This window comes from Parasteatoda tepidariorum, chromosome 3, assembly GCF_982258835.1.
Source record: "Parasteatoda tepidariorum strain Cologne lab strain chromosome 3, Ptep-v5.0, whole genome shotgun sequence".
NCBI lineage: Eukaryota > Metazoa > Arthropoda > Arachnida > Araneae > Theridiidae > Parasteatoda > Parasteatoda tepidariorum.
Window position 1 is genome coordinate 36,509,889 of NC_141757.1, and position 26,174 is coordinate 36,536,062.

At 29.9% G+C, this 26,174-nt stretch overlaps 1 protein-coding gene across 1 annotated transcript in view; it reads left to right on the forward strand.

The window, feature by feature from the left end:
- The window catches only part of LOC107445367 (nose resistant to fluoxetine protein 6), a 52,313-nt gene extending 26,625 nt beyond the window's left edge, over nucleotides 1–25,688 (forward strand). Inside the window, exons 2-15 of the mRNA XM_043043784.3 lie at nucleotides 392–606; nucleotides 2,946–3,060; nucleotides 6,195–6,291; nucleotides 7,583–7,683; nucleotides 11,599–11,769; nucleotides 12,546–12,639; nucleotides 13,691–13,771; nucleotides 18,035–18,203; nucleotides 19,273–19,352; nucleotides 21,231–21,353; nucleotides 21,600–21,720; nucleotides 22,224–22,410; nucleotides 23,776–23,918; nucleotides 25,284–25,688. Coding sequence (XP_042899718.2) covers nucleotides 392–606; nucleotides 2,946–3,060; nucleotides 6,195–6,291; nucleotides 7,583–7,683; nucleotides 11,599–11,769; nucleotides 12,546–12,639; nucleotides 13,691–13,771; nucleotides 18,035–18,203; nucleotides 19,273–19,352; nucleotides 21,231–21,353; nucleotides 21,600–21,720; nucleotides 22,224–22,410; nucleotides 23,776–23,918; nucleotides 25,284–25,541 — 1,955 coding nt within the window. The 3' untranslated portion in view covers nucleotides 25,542–25,688. The remainder of the gene's footprint in view (nucleotides 1–391; nucleotides 607–2,945; nucleotides 3,061–6,194; nucleotides 6,292–7,582; nucleotides 7,684–11,598; nucleotides 11,770–12,545; nucleotides 12,640–13,690; nucleotides 13,772–18,034; nucleotides 18,204–19,272; nucleotides 19,353–21,230; nucleotides 21,354–21,599; nucleotides 21,721–22,223; nucleotides 22,411–23,775; nucleotides 23,919–25,283) is intronic.
- Nucleotides 25,689–26,174: the final 486 nt, after the last annotated feature.

A 26,174-nucleotide genomic window follows, 5' to 3' on the forward strand; every position in this document is an offset into this window, starting at 1 on the left:
AAAAGTAGCAAAATAAATTCTGAATTGAAAATAGCAAATTAAATTTTTACAACACGCAAAAAAGTTCATTTTTCCTTTTAAAAAAATAGTCGAAAATAAGCATGCGAATTGGTTGATTGTTTTTGTTTTATTTCTATGTTTAAAACAAACTAACTTGTATATGATACTTGTATATGACACTTGTGTATGATAACTACAAGTGTCATACTAAGTGTCATACTAGTTATCATATACTACAACTAACTTGTATATGATACTTGTATATGACAACTACAAGTGTCATACTAAGTGTCATACTAGTTATCATATACTACAACTAACTTGTATATGGTAACTAACCTATTTATATGCTATTTCCAAACATCTGTTAACTCCCCTTGTTTAATTCCAGTGGTTGATTCATCAGGCAAGATACCAAATGGAATATTAAGTGGAAGTATCAATTCGTTTGGAGATTATGATGTTTGTATCGACACTGTTATACCAGGAAACGTGAAGAGTGCTTACTGCACCCTTTTCGTGCAACCACCGCTACCTCCAAGAGTTCCTTTCACGAGCTTTGATGATCCTATACCAGAGTTCGTCAATTATAGTTCACCTGATAAGGTTTGTTCTCACTATTATACAAAATCTGTTAACACAGAGTATCTATTTTACAGAATCTCACTATTATACAGAATGTACCTTTTTTGTGCATCCACCGATACCTCCAAGAGTTTCTTTTACGAGTTATGATGATCTTATACCATAGTTCGTCAATCATAGTTCGCCTGATAAGGTTTGTTCACTCCATTATACAGAATCTGTTATACAGAATCTCATTATTATACAGAATCTCACTATTATACCGAATGCACCCTTTTTGTGCTACCACCGCTACCTGCAAGAGTTCCTTTTGTGACTTATGATGATCCTAAACCAGAGTTCGTCAATCACAGTTCGCCTACTGAGTTTTGTTCTTCCATTATACAGAATCTGTTTTACAGAATCCACTTTTTTGTGCAACCACCGTTACCTCCAACAGTTCTTTTTACAAGTTATGATGATCCTCTACCAGAGTTCGTCAATCATAGTTCGTTTGATAAGCTTTGTTCTTACCATTATACAGAATCTGTTTTACAGAATATCTATTATACAGAATCTCACTATTGTTCCGAATGCACCATTTTTGTACAACCACCTCTACCTTCACGAGTTATGATGATCCTAAATCAGACTTTGGCAATCACAATTCGCCTGATAAGGATTGTTCTCACTATTATACAGAATCTGCCATTTGTAGCAATGCACACGTTTACCCATTCTATATCAGTAAACTACCTGCGTTTTTTAGTGCTTCAGAAAATGCCTTTTTGTGTATAAAAAAATTTTAAAGTGTATTTTATGTACCTTTTATGTATTATTCTGTGTTAAGACAGTTATGCTCCCTCTAAATGTATGGTGACTATAACTAATTATTAAATCAATCTCAATATCATGTTTTTCAGATCAAAATGCCTATACTATTCTTTTGATATTGTTGTAGATAAAATATCTCTCTTTTTTTCAAGATAAACGAAGAATAAAATAATGCGAGAATAAATGCAAGATAAATTAAGAATGAAATAAATATGGAGAATGAAATAAACTATCTATAAATTCCTTTCGTTGTATAAAAAAAATAATACACGTTTTATCATAATAATATATTGATACCAAATAAGTACAAGCAGCACTGAACATGATAAACACACTTGCAGACATATTACATGGGATAGCATACAAACGATTACTCCAATTATTCTTTGAATTGTGTGTAACCATTATGCTATATGTGGGGTGGTTTTTCTAGTTATTTTAAAACTAATAAAATCAAATTTAATTTAGTTTAGTTGAATTGTTTCCGATATCTAATAAATTGATAATGCAAATATTTATTATAATTACAACTTTTTAATCAGAACTATTTAACGTTTTTCTTCTTTTTTAAAAATTGGATCATAGATAACGTACACTTAAATTAATATAATATAAAATTTCTATTAGGTCTTAAGTTGTGCGCAATATCTGGTATCTAATACTTTATTTGACTTACTCACACAAAACTTTCTTTCCATTATGAATGGGAAAAAAATCTAAAAATCAGAACAGCTTTTGTTCAATGCAGTGCAATTCGTCAAAAAATTGTAATTTCATACTTTCAAATGATTAATGAGATTGTTTTCTGAAAAACTCCAAGATTTTTTTTCTTTTGACAATAAGGCATTTCTGCATCTGTCAGGAGAACTGAGAAGTGAAAATTCGGGAAACTTCTAACGTAATAATCTAGATTCAATTCTAAGAATTAGTTTGAAGCATAAATGACACATTTGGAAAAAGAGGGGCTTTTGACTATATTTTCACAAACCATTAAATTGTATTTGTTAAAATTCTTGCTGAATGAAAATTAATAAGTTAATTAACTCATATCTTTTCTTCTGCACATTGTGAAAATTACTTTGAAATCAGACTTAAATTTCTTTTTTTCCAATGCCCACACGGGAAAGACCTTCCGTCAATACAGGCATCTGAAGAGCAGATTTGTTGGTCACTCTTTCAGAAGCACCATATTAGGTGGGCTAACGTTACTCCCACAGTAAGAACAAATTGTACAAAGTATGAAAGAACATCCATGCCTTGTCCGGGTTTCAAACCCAGAACCAGACTTAAAAATTAAAATCGCTGAATTTTACACCCAACATTAGATATGTGTTGCCATTTTAAAATTACGAATACTTTTAAATCAGTTTGATTTTAATTATTTTTATCTGAAACTCCTGAGAACAAATGACTGCTAAATTATAAGGGAAAATATTAAAATAAATTTGATTTTTGTCTGTTCTGTTTTTAAAATGCAATACAACAGTAGTGTTCAAAAAGTTATTCATAGTATGTATTGTGAAATAAATTTATGAATATTTTTGCAGGCAATATGGGATTTCATGAGAAAAGGAATGAATTACCACTTAGTCAGATTTAGATCCTCTATATGCATGCCATCCACGTGCAGTAAAGAAGAAGTTCAAGCTGTTGCTACTAAAGGTAAATTTTTTACTGGCAAAATCTGCAACAATTTAGATTGAAATTGTTATCTGTAAACTCTTAAATTATTTTGATAAGGGAAAAAATAGGATTGTTCTTGTTTATTTACCCAATCTTTAAGAATACTAAGTACATTATTCTATTGTTAATTCTCACTTTTAATTTTAGATTGAGATTTTAATTTTAGATTAGATTTTAATTTTAGATTAGATTTTAATTTTAGTATTTGAATTTAGCTAAAATAAAATTATTTTAAGTTTTATGACTTTTAAAACATAGCTCACGCAGATCCTCACGTAAAATTACGCTTTTCAAATTTCTGTAATTCATATAAAGGTTTTAAAAAGTGGTAGCAAAGTTACTTCGTTTTCGTTCTGTTTTTCGAAGAAATTATCCATTCGTTATTACCACAAATGATTCAGTATCTATGCAATTAGTGCTGCAATCGTTTGTCGTAATTCTTTAAAAATTGAAGTTGTAGCTTTAGAGACAAGTTTCCTCCAACTTTTATCAAATCTTGCCAACCACTTTTGTAAATTTTAATCTATAACAGCTGTAATAGATTTTTTGGAAAAGTTATCCGCGTGCAATACTTTAATATAAGACTGATATATTCGATAAATCGGTTTATGGCGTTTCATGCCAATATGCCGAAATTCTCGTAATTTCCAACAACGAAAGATCCAATGAGGAATTTTCAATTATTCCGTACGTTTGAGTGCGTTTATTTTATTAATTTATGTTGGTTAATTAGTTTATGTTGGGATATTTATGGATGAGATTTGTCGTTTTTCTAAGTTAAAAATCTTTGATTAATCTCTAAACAGAGATTTAAAATATCACTAATTCGAGATTTTTTAATTACATATTATAAGATATGGATATATTATTAGGATATTTGAAGCATAATTTTTATTATAAGCATTTATCTAGATAAATTCAACAATCAAATTACGCTGCTGCGCCATTTTAACATTTATCGTTATTAAAATCAGGTTTTTAAAAAATTTAAGAATGAAGTGGTTAATTATATTTTTTCAATGGGTTATTTTCTACAAAATTAAACTAGCAGTATCATAATATTTGGAAGAAAAGAAATACAACCCTCACATAAAACTTCCCGCAAAATAAACGAAATTCCGTGAAAAGGAACATCTCTGAAATTTTCAAATAAATTTCAAAATTTAAAATTGAAAGTAAAACATAATATCCGCGTTATTTTCACTCCACTTATCACATGCAAAATTTGAAACAGTTTATTAAAATTACAAGCTGAAATTCATTGGAATGAAATAAAACACCACATTCTGCATTGACATTGGTACGTAAAGAATAGTATCAATTGAATAAATGCTTCCTTCCAAACCATTAAATGGTTAAAGCTTTTGTTTATTAAGGTATATTATAAAAATGTGAAATAGTAATATCACTTAGAAAAATGTATTATCACTTTATCACTTTCTTATCCAATTTAAATCAGATTTCTCAAGGAAGGAGAAATATCATTAAATCTTTCCATTATATCTAATCCAAAATCCTATGACTAAGTGATGGTTGACATTTTGTAGCAACTCCTGATAAAACTGCAATTCCAATTCACTTTTGTAAATTATCCAAAAGTAAATTGGCTTTTGTTGTAAGAACAACCAATTTTAAATATTATAGATGATAATCATTGTGATCAGTCCTGATAAAAGTCATTAGCTCTTTAGCTATGATTAAATTTAATATTAGTGTTCCTCAATCTTTGAAACGGGTCGTAAACGAATAAATATTTTAGCCAATATAATTCCCAATTCAACATTAACTTTAAAGGATTCATAAGTTGCACTTACCTTTGTATTTTATCTTATCTTTTTATCTTTGTTTTTTTTTCGTGATTATGAATTTCATTTGTATTTTATCTTAATTAATCAACTTTAACTTAATATTATTTAAACTAAACTCAATAAGTTTGATCGGGATGATAGGCCAATTGTAATTGCGCAAATAATTCTTATATGACTTATTGGAAAAGATTATTTCTAACAAAAGAGTGTTTGTTTGTTTTTCAATTTTACTTAATTGCCAATTAGCTTTATATGAAGGAAAATGGCAACAAATAAAATAGATTGTAAGCTTTATTTCTGATTCATGATTTATAATAATTCTAGTCATTACTGATTTTCAAAATTTCCTTTTCTACTTCAGGAAAGGATGACCTTTCCTTTTCATTCTCATTTTTTTAATCTATAACTTTCCTTACGTTTGATTAAACCTATTAAAACAACTTTCGGTTGAAGAAATCTTTTTCGTGTAATTTGTTTAGAAGTTGGACTCTTCTTTTTATTGTTGTCCATATAACATTTGAAGCCTTATTCTGGATAAATGTTATACCATGAAAATAGAATTTGAAACAAGAAAAAAAAAATTATTGCGTGTGGTGAATAATTTCTGATTTTAACTGAAACGGCAATTTTAAAAAGTCATATCTTGATAATATATAATGTAAGTTAAATATTTCCACGAGAAATGTGTTTCTGATTTTAACTGGGACGGCAATTTTAAAAAGTCATATCTTGATAATATGTAATGTAAGATAATCCACGAGAAATGTGTTTCTGATTTTAACTGGAACGGCAATTTCAAAAAGTCATATCGTGATAATATATAATGTAAGAAATAATTTTCGTGAAAAAATTGCAAAATTATGTAATGGTGAGCCCCAACCTCTAATAAACTTGACCAATTAGCCCTGAATAATTTCTAATTAAAATGCCTTAACCAATAAAAAAGTCTTTTTTTTTCTTCATTTTTCATGTCGTTGTTTTTAATTTGGTATTGGTTTTTATTTATTTATTTATTTAATTTGTTTATTTATTTTTTTCTATTTGTCATGTCTTCTAATCTTAACCTTAACCTAACGTAAAAAGTCCCTTTATGGGCATAAATGCTGGGTTAAATGTTGGTATGTGTGCTTTTTACTAAATTTTTTTTATTAGCAATTAATGATGGTAATGCTTTTTACTACATTGTTTTGTTAAAAAGCAATCATAGTAATGCTTTTTATTACATTTTTTAATAATTATAATAATAGTAATACTTTTACTACTTTTTTTAAGAAAAAATAATGACAATGATGCTTTTCATTACAGTTATCGAAATGGCGGGACTTGAATTTGATGTTATTGTTCCAAACTGTGAAGTAAAAATTGACCAAATAGTTCTTGATGAAACCGAAACAGGAATTGCGTAAGTAAACCTCTTCATTTGCACATTTTAAGCTCTTTTACGGAGATTGCAACAATACACATATCTTCCAGCTTTTAAAATTTTCGCGAGAAAATATTTTTCAACGACTAACTAACAACAAATAAAGCACGAAATTTTAAAAATAGCTTTTTTATTTTTATTTTAAAATCATGAGCACTTAAAATTTTATTTTTTTAAAAATTATTTAATCTTTTATATATATACGGAGTGGCGATTAAATGTTTCTAAAATCAAATTTATTAAATTGAGAACTCAGGCGGTGGGGAAAGAAATTTAAATTTACCTTTAATCATCTTAATTTAAATTTCACAGATTTATGATAATTTTTGCAGTGTCTTTCGAAACATGTAAAATGCAAGGAAATCACTATATCAAAATCGGGGAATCGTTTTTTAATCTTATTACAATTTTTTACAATTTTATTACAATTATCAATAAAGCCTTGCAATCAAAATTTTTTGTGAGACATTTAAAAATCTAGAGGTAATTTTACATTTGCTTGCCTTTAGATTTTTGAAAAATATTTTCGTTTCTAAGTTATTTACTTTAGATTAATGAATTTTTCAACTTTATTTCAATCGTTTTTCGAAAGAAAAAAAATTATAAATTTAATTGCTGATAATTTTACATTATTAAATGATCTATACAAATTGACCTATGAATTATGAAAAAATTAACAAACACATAATTTTATTGCTTTTACGTTTTGAGAAAAAATCTCCTAGTGTTCTTAAAAAAATTGAAGCACTATGTTCCATTTTTTTAAAGCTATTGCTGCCGCCTTTTTCTCTATCTTATTTTAGTTTATAACCGTCGTTGAGCAGCCGACCCAATTGTCGAGTTTACGTCTATTAATGTTCAACTCTGTAGCCTCTTAATTTTAAACCCAATTCGGAGGACACGGAAACTCCTGAATCAGGTATTAGGAGAAATTTGCCTTTGCGGAGGACTTTTAGATGAAAGTAACTGACATTTGCGTTACATGGAGACGAAAACCACGGAAACCTCCCACAATATTTTAGTTCTCGTATTTAAGTTTTGTGTTTTTGTAAGCTACCAGAAAAATAATGGCAAATAACAATCTTTAATGATCTTCCCATTTTATAAAGAAATAATCTTGCCACTAAATATAAAACCTTTTAGAAAAAAGTAGAGATAATTTGGGAAAAGCTTATTTGGTCAACTGTCGAACATCACACACCGCTTCATTTTTCTATTGTATTTTTTGGAATGTTTTACTCTTTATTTACAGCTGATTTTATTCTTACAGTGTGCTTTTGGCAACAATTGTATTTATTGCAGTTGTGGCAACTATTATTGACGTCATTTTAAATATAAGATCCCAAGAAAATAATTTTCAAAAGAATTTAAGTAAGATCATCAATAGCTATTCATTTACGAATTGTATTATATGTTTTACAAAGTGTCTTAAATTAGACTGACAATTTTCTTAAGTTTGTAACAGGGAAACAGTTAAATGTTAAGATTAAAAATGCAAAAAAATATTCCATCAAATTTATGTGACAAGGTTTAAATCCCCGAGTTCCTGATTTTAGTTCAAAAAATTTTCTGCAGATAGCGCTGTTACCACTTTTTTACTAATATTTTCCATTTTGCTTTCGACAGTAAATGAATTTCATTCTCCACTTACGACATTTAATGTCGTAAAGCCTAAATAGTAGACTTTTCGGAAGAATTGCAATGATACTTTCAGTTACTTTTCTGTGATTCACAGGCATGCTACTTGCAATGCCATCTATTGAAGAAATTTGAACTAATAAAAATATGAACTCTGGGAGAAACATATACAACCCTGCCACTTAAATATACTGAAAGAATTTTTTTTCACATTAGCCGTTTTTCTGTTTCAAATGTTTAATAATCGTCCGTCTAATTTAGAACAACCTGTATATTAATAATTGAGATCAATTTATGTATATTTATTTTACAGTAATGGAATATATTTACAATTTCATTTTAATCATGATCAACTGGGGCCACTTTGCCCAATTTCAAATTGAAGAAATAGTTTGAGTTTCTATGTTTATAAAGGCAAGATTTAAGAATGGATTTATGGAACATAAATATATTTTCATTTTTTTCTCTTTCAGAAAAAAATTAAAAACCTGTTAGGGAAAGTTACCGAAACAACTACGCTAACTTTTCCCAGCAGATGTTTTTTTTTTTTTTATTAAAAACTGATTCTTTGACAATTTTTTTTAATTATTAATTTTTTCTTAAAAAAACTATTACCCTTTTTAGGGGTAAAAAGAACAAAAATAAACTTGAAAAGAGCATGAAATAATTTATTCACTATTTATATAACCAATATTTACACTAGACTAGTTGAATGATTGCATTCTTGTTACAATAGTTTCTTAGATTACACAGGGGGGGGGGGCAAATTTTTTGTTGCATTTATTGATCTTGCCTAATTCGGATGTGGGATCTGAAATTTGTTTCTAAAACAAGAGATATTTCTTAAATGATATTTTGCCGAAATGCACAAATTTAAAAATGTTGTGTGCAACAAGGGATCACAAAAATGCTGCGACAAACTTTTAGTGAAGATAGGAGACATCATCAGTTTTAAAATTGCATAGGAACCCATATCCGGAAATGTCATCATATTCAGCTACGGAAGCTTCCCTATTATTCCTGTTCAGATGCACGCGAAACTGCTTGTAATAGGGGAAAGGCCCATGGCGGCGTCGTACGACATTTTCGGGCAAGGATTGATATGCAACTTTAATTCAGATGATGTACCTTAACTCGCTTAGAAATTTGTCGTCGCATTTACTCGACCTCCTGTTATAAACAAGGAGTTTACTTTTTTTTTTTTTTTTTTTTTTTTGACAAAATTTCATTTTGACAAAAAATAGACTAAATGTGTCTCTAGGAAATCTGTAGCTTGGAACGAAAAACAGATTACAGGTTTGGAATCAGAGATACGAAAGTATAAGATCCTTTTACAAAACTTTCATACAACAAAAAGCAAAGAAAGATTTTCCCCAATGTAATTATTAGAAAAAAATAATAAATAAAAAATTCAAAATATACTAATACTATAATACTAATACTATAATACTAATACTATAATACTAATACTATAATACTAATACTATAATACTAATACTATAATACTAATACTATAATACTAATACTATAATACTAATACTATAATACTAATACTATAATACTAATACTATAATACTAATACTATAATACTAATACTATAATACTAATACTATAATACTAATACTATAATACTAATACTATAATACTAATACTATAATACTAATACTATAATACTAATACTTATACTAATACTATACTATATTAATATACTAATATTCAAAAGAAATTGGAAGGTTATGCAATTTATATACATTTTAGAAATCTATAGCTTGGAAAGAAAAACCAATTACAGGTTTGAAATCAGGGATACGAACGTATCACTGATAAGATCTTTTTACAAAAATTTCATACAACATGAAACAAAAAAAGATTTTCCCCAATGTAATTATTAAAAAAATATAATAAATAAAAAATTCAAAATATACTAATACTATAATACTAATGATTATACTAATACTATACTATATTAATATACTAATATTCAAAAGAAATTAGAAGGTTATGCAATTTATATAAATTTTATTAAATTCACCTTTCGTTAATTGACCGTCTGTTTCTCGTATAATTTGACTAATTTCTTTTTGCTTCATATCAAAAAATATAATTAATTTTTCTTACTTCGAATAGTTATGGGTCTTTGTCTTGGAATTTTTTAATCATTGGTTTTGTTAATTTTTGATATCTAGCAACGACAACCATGTGGAAGTAGTCTTGATATTTTTCGATAAATCTAAAGTTTGGTTTTTGAAATCTTGATATTTCATGTCAAATTACTTTATTTAAATGTCTCTCAATAAAACAGATAATGTTTGATATCTACATTTTTCATCATGAAGAATGTTTTTCTATAAAAGATTCATTAAGTTTCTTATATTAAGAAATTATTTCCCGGTTATTTGGTTGTACACATCCTTCAATTAATTTTTCAGATAATTCAGAAAAATGAAGCACATATTCACATTTGAAATAATCACCTGAACTTATGATGCCATCCTCTGAAAGCTTAGTTTTAGAAAATTTATGGCAGTTAATTTCATTTGCTATTTATTAACAAAATATATTTTTTTGTTTTTATAATTCTTTAATGTGTAAGAATGGTATTGATTTTTTATCTACATACATACCTGACTCTACATCTGAATAATAAAACCAAAATTTTTAACATTTTTTTTTTAATTGACATAGTATTTAATAGCACAAACCTTATCATATTGAGGAGTTCTTACATTTGAAATTCTTTTATCATATGCATTATACAAGTACTTGACCTAACCTAATTCAGGTTCGGAGATTTCAAATATGAAATTAGCATTGTTCAAAAATCTAGAGAATTTTTTAAATGGCATTTGGAACCATGTTTTATTTTTTTGTCTGAATATTTAAGTTTTTAAGAAAATTGTAGGGTTGTATACATATATATACACTTGTCGGTTCCTTTTTTTAATAACCGTCGTTGAACAGCCGACCTAAATTTGAATTTACGACTACTAATGCTCAACTCCGTAGCTTTGTACATTTGAGCCAAATTCAGAAAGCAAAGGAACTCCTGGATCAAGTATTAGGATAAATTTGCTTTGTAGAGGACTTTTTGATGAAGCTAACATGCATTAGCGTTACATGGAGAAGAAAATCACGCAAACCTCACATGGTTAGCTCGACGGCAAGGGGACTCTAACCCATGATCTGTCTTCCACTGAAGATATTTATCGTCATCACTGTAGTCAGTGAGATCCGGCTGCGGAATTCATATCAACCAGCCATCGCTGGGAATCGAACCTGGGTCACCTCATTGGGAGGCGAGCACTCTTATCCCCTGAGTTACCAAAGCCTGCTCCTTTGAAATAAAACTTAAGACTAAAGACATATGACTTATCGCATCATACACTGAAAAATCTTATCATCACTACCACACCCTACGCACCAGAAATGTGGGGATGACTAGTAACAGTGAATTGTAAACACTCCTGGTTCAGATTATGTTATAAGATTACATAAGCACTGTAGCTTGTAGAGAGAAACTGATTGCGTATCAGCTTAGTGAAAACATATTCCCTGTATTATCTACGTATGCTCACTGCCTGATGACGCGAATATATGTGATTCTACTGTATGTTGCTAATAATAATACTTTCTTTTCTATCATCCTAGGTGTGCCTTTGAAATGCTTATTAGCTTTCTCATTGTATACCAACTTCAAGAAATTGATGAAAATTGAAGATAACCCAGATACTATCAAAATCATTCATGGATTTAAAGCAATTACAATACTTTGGGTTATTCTAGCTCACAATTACTATTACCAAAATTTCCAAGCAATGAGTGAGTTACATTTTGATGTTAAATCCGATAAGGATAAAAAAAAAAGTGTTTATTTAATTATTTCATTCAATTTATGACTACCCTATAGTAAGTTTTTTTTTATTTTTGAATAATATATGATTCTGATAATGCATAAAATATCATCCTACATATTTATTATCTATTGATAGTCCCCGCAAAAAATGTTTGTTATAATCATTGGAAGGCGAACGCACTATTCTTTGAACCACCACGGCTCAAAAAAATTTATTTTAATTAAAAAATATATTTTTTTTAATTGTGCCTGATATTGCCATGTTTAGCCATGCTTTCTGAGTTTAAAACTCAGCTTTAGTACTTTTGCCAAATTTTTAAGAAAAATTTTTTGAGAAATTTATTAATTCAAACAATTTATAATTTAAAAATATTTTTATTTAAAAAATATATATAAAAAATAGCTTCGAATTCTGCTTAAACATTTTACAATTTTGAGCAAAGATTTGAGCTAAATTTAATACCATCTCATACGAATGATATCTGTTTAAAATAACAAATCAAAATTAATAAAAGCTTTATTTTTAAAAAAAATAATGCAATGAATACCAATGTTTACACCAAAACGATGATTTGATTACTCTGATTACAGAAAGGAAGGACTCTTAACTTTGAAGAATGCATCTAAGCACGTGAAAATCCGAATATTAGTTAAAAAGTTATTACGGATTGCGAGTTTTTATTTTAAAAGCCGTCTAAGTAAATATTCTGATTTAAAAATTAAAACTTTTGCATTTTTGCAGGTCATCTTCTGGAAGTCAGAGAAAAATCAAAGGAAATTTTATTCCAATTGATAAGCAATGGTGTTATGTCTGTTGAAACATTTTTCTTTATCAGGTAAATTAATAATATTTTAGATTTTTAAAATGGGCACTAGAAATGTTGTATTTAGCATCAGTATAAACTATTTTATACTTCTGTCAGAAATCGGTGATAAAAAGTAGCGAAGAAAAAATCAGGGTTCATTGTACAAAGGAACCAATCCGAAAATCTTGGATTCCCATAATATTTAAAGTGGTAGCGATGCAACAATTGAGTACTTGCAACTCGAGAAGTGAAGTGATTATGCTGTGATTTAAATCAAATTTAATTGGATACCTGCAAACGAAGTCACGCTGTATCTCAAACCTGATTGGCTTTTGTATCAAGAAAACAAATGGCATGCTTAACCTACGATGACGTCACTGGATTTAATTGGATACCTGTAAGCGAAGTCACGCGTGTATGTCAAACCTGATTGGCTTTTGTATCAAGAAAACAAATGTCATGATTTAGCTACGATGACGTCACTTGCAGGTATCCAATTAAGGTGAACTTAAATTGCTTAATCTTGAAAACTTAACTACACAAATTGCAAGACTTAAATAGAAACAAATAGAAAGCTTAACTACTCAAATATATGTATTTAAATTGATACATAGTAACGGTCAAAACTGTAATAAATTAAATTTATTACATCAGAAATGAAATGGTAAAGTGCAAAATTGACTGTTAATCCAAATATTCTCGTAAAATTTTCCGTTAATAAGGAAAAAGTTGATGTGCCTGATAGTAACTAACTGATCTAAGTCCGTTATAATAAACAGTAATCAGCATAGTAAATGAATGATAAAAATCAGTCATAAATCGTAGCAAAAATGAGAAAATGACTAATAAAACAGTCTTGCTTTAGTATAATTTTAATTCACAATGTTTTATTTCAAAGTAGAAGTGATTTATAATATTCACCATGGTTTAAGAAATCACCAATTACTGTAGTAAAATACATGACTTACGCCAACTTTTTTTTTATATGACTTAACTTTTTTCTGCGAAAACGACTTTTGTAAATAATTTGTTTTAATAACCCAACATTATAATAATTCGTTTTTTTTTCTTCTTGTTTCAGTGCTGTCTTAGTTTCGTATGGTGTTACTAAAATGAACGGGAAGTTGAATGTATTCCTCTACATCTTTAGAAGGTTTTGGAGGTATATAGTTTTGCACCTTATAAATCTCTACACTAATAATAAAATCCACTAAAATTATTATCATGCAGTCAATAGGTATTTCCAATTACTTATTGCAGTTTAACGTTACGGTTCATGCTACGAACCAAGAACGGAAAATGATAATTATTGATTTGAGAGTAGTTTACCCCATTGCTGTCCAGACATTTAACAAGTTATTTAAACGAATGTAAGCACTATATCATTTAATAATCCCTAATACAATATTCGTATGTAACAAACATTTATAAAATAATGTGGTAACTAAATATTAAGATATATAAAAAGGTTAAACCAAAAACACTTGCTCAATTAAACAACAACAAAAAACTATAACCGTTCAATTTGACAAATATTTAGAGACGAACTGACTTGATACTAAGAAAAAATACATCAATAGTCCACATAGTAGATTATAAAATGGACAAAAATATTTTTTATTAAGGAGATTTCCCACTTTTACGTCAGCTTCCGTACTCTCTCATACGTAAGATTGAAGTTTATTTTAGATTTTTTTTTTTTTAGATGCAACGTATCTACGTTATTGTTGGCATGATTTACACGACAAAGCTACAAGCCCGCTGTTTATAGTTGTCAAATGTTGTTTTCTGTTTAAGCCTACCTTCGAACTAAAAACATGGACATGGAATGCGAATTTGAAGAAATGTATTGATGAAATTTAGAAATGATTTCGCACTTTTTCATTAACTTTCGTGCGCTCCCGTGCGTAAGATTGAAGCATGCTCGCGTTTATTTTAGATGCTACGTATCTTTAAGTTATTGTTGGCATAATTCACACTGAAAAGACAAAACTACAAGCCCGCTACTTATAATTGTTAAATGTTCTTTTTTGCTTAAGCCTACCTTCGAACTAAAAACATGGACATGGAATGCGAATTTGAAGAAATGTATTGATGAAATTTAGAAATGATTTCGCACTTTTTCATTAACTTTCGTGCGCTCCCGTACGTAAGATTGAAGAATGCTCGCGTTTATTTTAGATGCTACGTGTCTTTAAGTTATTGTTGGCATAATTCACACTGAAAAGACAAAGCTACAAGCCCGCTGCTTATAATTGTTAAATGTTCTTTTCTGCTTAAGCCTACCTTCGAACTAAAAACATGGACATGGAATGCAAATTTGAAGAAATGTATTGATGAAATTTAGAAATGATTTCGCACTTTTACATTAGCTTTCGTACGCTCCCGTACGTAAGATTGAAGCATGCTCGCGTTTATTTTAGCTGCTACGTATCTTTAAGTTATTGTTGTCATGATTTACACTACAAAGACAAAGCTACAATCTAACTGTTTATAGTTATTGAATGTTGTTTTCTGTTAAAGCTTACCTTCGAACTAAAAACGTGGACGTAGAATACGAATATGAAGAAATGAAATGAATCGTGTTATCTTACAAGATCGGTTCATTTAATAAATAAAAAAATTATTGGTTTCTGTTCCATAAGTTCTATAAGAAAGTTCTAGTTCCATAAAAAAACTAGATATATTTTCGCTATTTTAAAATCATAAATTATATTTATTAAAACTATACAATTTCGTTGAAGGAAATTAAATAATCAATAAAAGTTTAATAATATTTTTCAAATATTAATAACAATATTAATAAAAGTAAGCTGCATTATTTATCGCTGAATTCATTCTCGCAGTTATTACGAAAAGCAGAGTTGGTTTTAAACCAAGTTAGCGCAGAATTCTACGTGAAAGTGCGAAATTTCTATTATCATTTTGATTTTGAGTTTATTATCGAAAAATTCACACACTTTTTTGCGCGTTTGCTACTGGATCACGATATCTCGTGTTTAAATTTTTTCGTGCAGCTAGTGTCTATAAAACAGATGAAACTGTAGCAAGATTAACATTCAACTAATTTTGCAAAAAATCTGATATTTTCCTATAACAATGACGTATCGCTTATTAAAAAAAAGTTGTAAAATTTTGAAACTAAAATACGAGTAATTTTTAAAGTAAGAAAATTTTACTTTGATTTTATATTTATAGATGACCACTCTTCAATGATAGATATAGTCGGGAGAGGATATTACAACCAAAACTCGGGTAGCAATGAACGTGTTAACTTATTGGGTTTGGGCAGAAAGCAGCTTTTTGAAAAAAGTGACAAAGTATTAGCACTGAAGCTAAGTCAATAATTTCTTACAAGACTAACACCATGGTTTTTTTTTAAATTTTGCTAGAGCATAATTTCATATCAAAAGATAATTACTTGAATTTATTATGTTTAATTATAATCATAAATGAATTTAATTTGAAAAACTTTTAAAAATGAAAAAAAAATATCACATTTAAAAATCTTAAAATTATCACATTATAGGGCTCATGAAAAACTTTTAAATCTACTCCCAAGTTTTTCGAAAATCCGAGAAATTTCAAATAAAATATCACATAAATTCGAACTCGGGAGCAGTAGACACTCTGAGTGTGCATTACACCGAAAAGCGTTTACATTATGACCAACCTGCTAATATCATGTAGTACCACCTTTAGCCCACAAAGCTGCTAGCACCCGCAGTGGCATTGATTCCACAAGGTGCTGATAGGTAGTCTGAGGTATCTGGTAATAAGCGCTCACCAACTGGTCCTGAAATTCCTTCACATTGCGAGGGGGTAGTGTGGCAGCACGAATTTTGTTTTCCAGGTAGGACCACAAATTCTCTATTGGATTAAGGTCAGGTGAATTAAGAGGCCAAGACATGACTTGAAAGTCACTGGAATGTTCCTCGAACCCATTCATGACGATTCGACCCTTACGACATGGTGTATTATCCTGTTGGTAAACACCATCCCCCGCAGGAAAAACTGTTGCCATGAATGGGTGATCCTAGTCTGCAACTATGTTCAAGTAGCTTACAGACGTCAGGGATTGTTCTATGAGGATTATGGGTTCTAATGTGCCCCATGAAAACATTGTTCCTGGGCGAAAAACCATGAAAACCTGTGTGAGCCCATTGTTATAGATGGAGGGTGGTCATAATGTAATGACTCTTCGGTGTATATTCCATAATCTCGTCTCTAATGCATATTTTTAGATTCTGAATCAAGCATAAAATTAATAACGTACACACAATAGGATTCGCAAATTAATGTTTCAGCGAGGAAAACAAAATAGTAACGAAGCCTTATTGTAGAAAGCAGTACGAATAAAAATAAAGAAGCGTCTGATTGACCGCTGAAATTTAGATGCCTTTCTTCTCTCACCTGACAACTATTCTCGTTTTTCTCCGGCAATTAAGCAGGTTTTGATGTTTTTCATCTCCTGTTCTTAAGTAGGGCTTCGTTACATTTAGAAAAAAAATTTATTAACCCTCTATTAATTTTTGACCCTCATATAATTTTTTTGACTTTAAGGATTCAAAATACAAAAAAAACTAATAATGGAGTGCATAAGAGGGTGGTCTTAATGGATTAAACTATTAATTGTTACAAGTTACGAAAAACCATTATCCTTAAAGAGAGAGCTTGTTTGCATCTAAGTGGACGCCAAATAGATGCCAAGCTCCCAGCGCGAACATATATCAACATCGCCAACTTTTGAAACGACGTTTTACGGCATCCTATTTTCTTGCTAAATTAAATCGTGGGAAATGAGAGAAACAAAACTTATTGAGTCATCCATTAACAAGTAATAAGAATTAATAAAAATGATTCCTAAAAATCGTAACAAATATACGTCTTACTCTTCGCTGTTAAAAAAAAAAACCTGCTGAATGAATAATATTGTTTCTTGCTGGTTAATTTCTTCTACAGTGAAACAAACGTAAAAATTCCTTATATTGCCTTTGATTTGTTTGGGACATGTCAGCATACGACACGACATTTTTAGTGATTTAATCAAATCCAATGCTCTGGCAATATCATATAGTTGTTTTCTTCTTCTTTTTTTTCAAAAACGAATGTTCCTCATATTTATGGAAATATGTCGCCTTGTCTATAATTCCAGAAACACTTCGAAACTATAACCTACATTTTTTTTAATAATTCCGCAATATATATCATAAAAAATGGCATAAATTAAATCATATTTGTATAATTTGATAATTAAATAATACGGAACTATATACAGTCGCGGATGATTACTCAAATCCTGTACATCTATGGTATTTCCTTAACTTGCAACGGAGTATAGTATTTGTTACCCATACTATTCAAGAAAACTTTCCTACATCAATTTGTCACACTATTTATTAATATTTCTTTTTCTTTCCCTCAGATTAACACCGCCTTATATGCTTGTCATCGCTACGAGTATTCTTTTACCTCATATCAGCTCGGGTCCCGTATGGAAAGAAACAATTACAGACAAAATTGTTGAAAAATGTAGAAGAAACTGGTGGACTAATCTTTTGTACTTCAGTAATTTCGTTCCTACAGAGAATATGGTAAGGTTTTAACTATTTAAGAGTATGTAGTATTTTGAAAGGATTAAATAAATTGAACACCTACTTGCATCATTCAGTAAATTTTTATCTCGTAAAAATGCTGCTTGTTTTAAAAAAACTAGCAAGTTTTGAGCGATTATTTTTTTACATATTGCAAGCGGGTCCCGTAAAATTTTCGTTTTTGAAATTTCTGAGATTTCTGCAAAGTTTAAAAAGTGGTAGCAAAACTATTTCATTTGTACTCTGTTTTTCAAAGAAATTATGCATTCGCGAGTACCACAAACATATATGATTCGGTATACATGTAATCAGTACTACAATGGTTCCTCGTAAATATTTTTTTAAAAGTGTAGCTAAAGCGACAAATTTGCTCCGTTTTTTTTTTTTTTTTTTATGAAATCTTGCCTACCATTTTTGTCCCGCAGTGGAATGATCGTTAAGACACGGTTCCCTACAGATCGCCGTAGTCAAGCATCACTGGCTACGGTCAGTGTGCGGGTGGGTGACCACTTGGATCAGTGTGCGTAGGGACCGAGGGTGTGCGGTATTGGTCATCGCTAAACTGTTCTACAGTAAAGTGCTCGATTTCGCGTGCAGGTCGTCGGGATACCGAAGCGGGGTGCCATCCCCTCTGCAGAGGATCAAAATTGTGGAGTCGAAAGTCAAATTTAACAAACGCTAAAACAAATATTTCAGTTATAGTTGGCACACGCGTTGCAGAAAACATTTTCTAATCATCAGCGCCAAATGTTTGAATTTAAGCTCAAAAAACTTATCTGGTTCCTAAAGCTAAAAGCAATAAACTGTGCGTTTCCATATCCTTTCGCTTTCTTTAATTGATTATTTTAGAGATTTTCGGTAAACAGATGTAGACTTTTTGTTCAGTTATCATAGTTGCCAATTTTCACTCTTTTTGCTAATCATACAGTAACTGCTACAAGCTCTAGTGACATTAAATAAATTTCATTTTAATGAAACAAACTTAATTTTTATTTAACTATTACCTAGGAAAAAAACAAGAAAAAAAGCATAGCTATTGTGGTTTTGATGAAATTCTATTTACTTTCAGTGCCTGGACTGGTCTTGGTATATACCAGTGGATACTCAATTGTATTTGCTCAGCCTATTAGTTCTCATTCCTCTCCAGAGGTATGTAACGGCATACTTTAATTTCATATTGAATTCGCAATATTTTTTTCTACTACGAAACCTTAGTCTGCTCTTTTAAATACATAATATATCAAAACCCTTAATCAACAACTGTGAAACCAACGTCACTTCTGCTATAAATGTCCTACTTGAAGGATTGCACGGCAATGGGAAATCCTGCTTGCTGCAATGAATACCAGCGCACGTGAATATTGAGGGAAACGAGTGTGCGGACTCCTTGGCTAAGGAAAGCAGAGGTGCCGACCAACCTTGCACCACCATCACGCTTGCAGACGCAAATGCAGTTGCAAAACACAGACTTCTGCCCCATTCCTTCAGGAAACCCCTCATTACTGACTTTGATTGTTCCAAAATCTTAACATCAACAATTACAAGACTAAGAACAAACCACTTTTAAGGGATGAAAATTCTCCCAGTCAAAATAAGAACTTATTTTCCCTGCAAGAACTGCGCCGATATCCAACTTACCCCGGATCACATTCTCGAGTGTCCAGCCCCTACTCCATATGTTTTACAACTGAGTATGGTGTCACTGGCTTCAGAACTTCGTGAGATCCTCTACAGTAATGATGTATTGGAGCTAGCGGATGCAGTTTTGAAGGCACACGAGGCCATTTAATTGTCCATGGACAAGATAAAAAAAAGATCAAAACCTTTAGAGAAAATTAAAGAAAATTATTAAGACGAATTTTTTAGTGGTTTAAAATCTCCAATTGCGCAGCATCCAATAAAGGTACGCAGCACAAGTAGATCTGGTAAAACTAGTTATACATTAAAATTTGAATTTTAGTTGGGAGATGAATCTCTTAATGTGTTTTTCAAATTTCTTCTGAATATGTAATTTACTTAAATCTGTTCTACCACTCGTCATTTTGCTTCTTTCATAGTAATAACGGCAAATTAATGAAAACTATAAAATAAAAAAATAAAATAAAAAAAATTGTTACATCATCATTACCCAATCATGGTCAAGCACCTAACCTTATTTACAAGGCTTCATCTTTTAATTGAAATTAGTCGTTCATTTTTAATATCTCATAAGTTAAGAAAAATAATAAAAACTAACTACATTTTTATCCTTTGATATCCTTCTGATATCACGTTATATTTAATCCTTTGATTTCCTTCGGATATCACGGACATTTTATCCTTTTATCGAGGAATATATACATATGTGCCAACTTTTTCCCTTTGAAAAAAATTTTTTCCAGTGATAGGGAAATGAGAATGAATAACAATTTCAGACAGAAACATTTTTATACTTTGCCAGAGCTTTAACACATTAGCATATGATTTTTATGCATTAATTAATTTATATTCATTAATGGAGAAATCGTTCTAAAACTGTTTGTATAAATCAAATAATGAATAAAAGAGATATAAGTTCGGCTATCACTTTATCTTCCCTTTAACTTCCAAAAAATCTAAAAAAATTAGCATCTGTGCATTACCTATTTTTTTTCGCTGAGGCATTAAAAGAATTATTTTTAATATAATTTAAGAGTAATTTATCTGTAACTTGCATAGCTACCAGCTTCTACGAACTGTTATACATTTTACATTATTATTAGAATATATTTTATAACTACTACTGCAACTACTTTGTAATTTAAACTAATATGTATTTAGTTGTTTTAATGTTTTCAAAAAAGATATAAATTTTGCTTACAAATTTCAATTTAACTTTGCCTCCCTTAACGAAAATGCACTGGCTTGGCGATGCTACTTTTCTTTCTTACGCCAGAATAGTTCCTTTATTTTTATCACTAAACAAAAATTCTCTATTAAATGTCTAAATGTTGAAAGCTTTGAAATACTGATACTAATAATGATACAGTTACTGATGCATTATTTCAGGAATCCCCGCATAGCGATGACGATCAATGCTGGATTGTGTTTGGCCGGAATAGTTATCTCAGCTGCATTCACTATCTTTTATAAATTGAACCCAGTAGCCATCTATGTTTTTATGCATAAAGAGTAAGTCATTACTTTTGTTTCTCCTATTGGTTATCACTAATTAAAAGCGATAATTTAAAAGAACAAATAAAGGCATTTTTTTTTAGTTTTACTAAGTATTATTCAAATGAAACTAAATGTAGCTAAAGGAGTTACTTGACACTTTCAATTCAAATGTATTTACCTACATCTCGATTTCCAATTATTATTACTGATTTTGAGTTAAAATTACTTTTTCATAATGAATTCTAATTTTTATATTTGTAGTGATGTGAATTACTTCATTGATCGTGGCTACTACCGAACATATTTGCATGTATGTTCTTACAGTGTAGGCTTAACCGTTGGTCACATACTTGCGAAAAAGAAGAAAATCCGAATTCCACTGGTAAGAATCATTGTTTTAGTTGTCTTAATGTAATTTATCATCTGATTCTTCGCGGTAAAGTAATTTGTAAGTTTTAGTAGGGTTTTATGTTAATAAATTGAATGATATTCAACTAACTGTATTAATAAGTAGCTCTCACATCTTAATCTTCGCTATCACATTTACATTTATTAATAATACCAGTGTTCCCACTGGTCTTAGAAAAATTAAATAATGGTAGTAATTCACTTTATATGGTAAACTTCACTTGTACGGTAAATTCATTTTATATGGTATAATAGTAAAAGGGGTTTCCTTTTTAACGATAATTTTATAATGTTTAGAGGTTTGGTAGGCTAAAGATTTTAAACACATATATTTTCTTTTCAAAACAATTTATAGTTGTCGTCTTAATTTATCGAACTTTGTTTCTTTTTCATTACCACTTTGAAGTACTTCTAGGAGCAGTGAGGACAGGGGACATATTAATAATGGTTTTACCTAATTTGTATTTTGTTCTGTAGGCTCTCAATTTGTTGGGCTGGATAGTTGCATTCGCACTGGGATTCAGTGTCACTATTGGAGTTTATAACTGGCATCAAGGCAATGTACCTAGCTTGGTTACTTCTGTGCTATATTTAAGTCTGAAGAATTTAGCTTTTACTCTAGGATTAGCGTATGTTACCATAGCATGTATGACTGGCCATGGAGGTAAAAATATCAATTGTTTTAAGTTAATTATTTACTGTTCTTTATACTAAACACGTTACTATCCGTCCATCATAAAAAGACGATTGTATTCCAAACCATGGTACGAGTTCATTAGTTAAAATAAGAGCTGTTTCGAAACTTCTGAAACCAGATGATAAAAGAAACGGTGGTAGGTATGGGTAAAGTTTTGCAGCAATGACGATTCTTTAGCACGACGATATCCCCATGTAGGAATGAACTCTCCGAAGGTCAATCGTCTGCTGTGGATGAATAGTGCAGTCTGCTTGCGGGGATGGATAGTGCAGAAAAACAAACATTTACAGTGGGGGAAAGAACAAACACCATTAGGTAAAAAATTTGCAGAATCAATTATTTTTCAATCAATTACGAAGGTGAAAAGCTTATAGGAAGATCAGCTGCACCTATCACATAAAAGAAATTATATTTAATGACTGGATACTTTAATGACTGCTTATGTCAAAATAAAGAGGCAAAATCCAATTTCATGGAGTAAAAGTGATGGCTAAAATCTTAAACTAATCACTACTCTCAGTTCAAACATTTTACCATTTTTATAATTTTCTTATCGTACCCCAAACCCAGGTATCTCGATCTTTTAAAGATTATATTATTAAACTAAGTCATATGCTATTACTTTATAGTAACTTTGTTGTAACTGTGCCCCATTAGTGGGGCAAAACCAGGTACATTTGTTAACGCTATGGGAGATTTAGAAATACTGGGATTTCAGAGAAAAGACAGCAAACAGTTCTACTTTATTTGATAAATTAAGAAAGTTAGGCCTATAATTTACTTGTGATGAAGTCAAGGCTATACTCTAAGAGGGGATAGAATGATGATTGTCCTAGGCCAAGAAACTGCTGAGGACCCAACCGAAATTTCTTACAAAAATATAGTGCTTATTAATTAGTTTTTTTTTTTTTTTTTTGAAAGATAATTGCAGAGAATTTCATTATAGTATCTATATAAAAACCACGATTTCGTATAAAGGATCTTCTAGAATTCTTCAAAATATGAAAATAAGTTTTTTCTGTGCCTATGAAAGAGGCCCACAATAAATTTTGTCTTCGTTATCTTCTTCCTCTGGTTATCTCCTTCCTTTCGTGTGCCCAGCGAAGACACAACTCAACAGAGGAGAGAAGCACAGGACCCGGTCTTAACCCTCGAACTAAAGTTATCGAAACGAAGCAGGACAGTGCTTCGATCGGTTTAAATCTTTACAGTTTGTTAAAATATGAATCTCTAGTAAAAGTATAATAAGTTGGACTAAAAATACATCATGAAATGAGTGATTTTTAAACCACTTTCTTTTTCAGTTTATACAACTTTATTTTTCTATTTCAGGAGTTGCAACAACCATTCTCAGCTGGAATGGCTTTGTCCCACTGAGTCGATTGACGTACATGACATACTTAGTACATCCATTTGTGCATTATACATATTATGGTACCATTAGAAATCCTATTGCAGCATTACATCCAATACTGGTAGGAATGCTTTTTTTAAAAGAATTCGATTTCTCACGCATTATTATGATTAGAATATAGAATACATAATATACAAATGTTCTTATACTTAATATACAAATACATATACCACTTCCGGTTTTTTTTTCTTTTTGTCTCGGTGTTCAAAATTTCCTTAGGGGCGACTTATTTCTTTACTTATACTATTATAGACTGATAACTTCTATACAAAAGTAGTAAGTAAGTAGAAAATAGATAGTAAAAGGGAAAGAAAACAATTCATCATCAAAAAATCATTAATCAAACAAATCATCAATAATTAATAAAAAATCATCAATAATTAATAAAAAATCATCAATAATTAATAAAAAATCATCAATAATTAATAAAAAATCATCAATAATTAATAAAAAATCATCATTTAAGACAGCAAATTGGTTTTCGACAACAATGTTCTGCTCTCTACAATTTTTTCTTATGGTCAAATAAAGATACTTCAAGTAAGGATATCAAAAATCACCTGGATCAGTTTTTTCGCCAGCAAAGCGCGCGAAATCAAGCTAATGCCAAAAAGATGATAAAAGGTATTGGACAGAATGGACAATATCTGATTCAATAAAATATTTGTTCACCATAAAGTGTATCACCTTTCATTTTCATAAAAAAAAACGAAATTACTTTCCGATCAGCCCAATACGAAACTAAAATGTGACAGTGGTTTTTGTACTGTCATCAGATTAATTTATTAAGTTGGCAATTTTGTTCCCACCGTATTTATTTTTTTTTTTTTTTTTTTTTTAATATTTTCAAAAATTTAAAACGTGGCAGCATTCTGTTTTCTCTGTCTGTTATCTTGTTGTTTGACTCGAAGTTTCGCGCAAAGGTTAGTTTAATTACTCTTCATCGAACTCAACTGGACAACCTGGACTCAACTGGAGGTGCTTCTATCAGGCCAAAATTTCCATTTTTAAACTTAACGTCCCAATCACAAGTAGGTTTTTTCAGTTATGGCACATTTTCCCTACACACAGCGCAAATGTCAAGAGCATTATTAGCGGCTTTATAACCTTAATTGAAAACAAAGAGAAGGTAACGAAGAAGCTCATTTTTTTCTCAACTTAATCTTCCATTTCAATTATCTGAAAACTAACATTAACTAACTCGAGCAAAAAAAAGGCAAAACAGAATACAATGGAACAGAAAACATTTTATTTTAAGTGATATAAAACATTTTGCTTAAAACATTTAAAGACATGTTAAAAAAGTGATAAAATTTTTCTAGAAAAGCGACAGGAAATTAGTAACCAACTAAAAATTATAATTATTTCATTATTTATTTATTTTTACAATTAATATGTGGAATTTTCATTCAATTTCCTGTTGTAGGTTCATCAGTACTGCGGCACAGTTGTTTTAAGTTTTCTTACAGCTTGTGTTTTGAGTTTGTTGTACGAGGCTCCTTTTATGGCTCTAGAAAAAGTCTTCCTGTCATCGAAAAAATCAAAAGAAAGTGCAGCGACCAACAAAGGCGATAATATCGAATCAACTTTTCAAGCAACGATATTCCCTAATGGCCACAATCTGAAAGATAATCTTGATGTTCATACCATAACTTTTAAACATATAGGACAAGACGCCCAATAGATTATTGCTATTTATTCTACAAAACTATTTTTCATAGACATTTATATACATAATTATATCGATTTTGTTTCATTTGAGAGGGGTAATATATGTATCCACTTACCTTTAAACAATACCATATTATGAGACAACAACAATGGCATTTTAGAGTATTTGTCTTATTACTGCTTCATTTTATAAAAATTCAAAGATTTATAAGTTTATTATATCTTTTAAACTTAATGTTCCATCGTTAATGGCAAAATCAAGTATAGTTGTTTTAATAATTATTATTCAATTGCAAAGATAAAAAACTATAACTGTTTAATAAATAAATGACGTACTATGTTATTTAAACTTTTGCTAACATTGAAATCAAAACCAAATTTAGTTGTATCGATAATATTTTAGAAAACTACAAATGATTATAATTAAATTAAATACGTATGGTATGGTATAAACCTGTTCTAACGCTGATATCGAAATTAAATTTTACTTTCCTCATGCTTTAAAAATACAAACGTAAATAAATGAGAGAAATATTAGGTAATTTAAACCTAGTCTATTGTTAATAGCTAAGTCTGATTTCCTTAAATAGATACTTTAAAAAAATTACAAATGTTTATAATAAAATAAGTATCTATCTATGTAAAT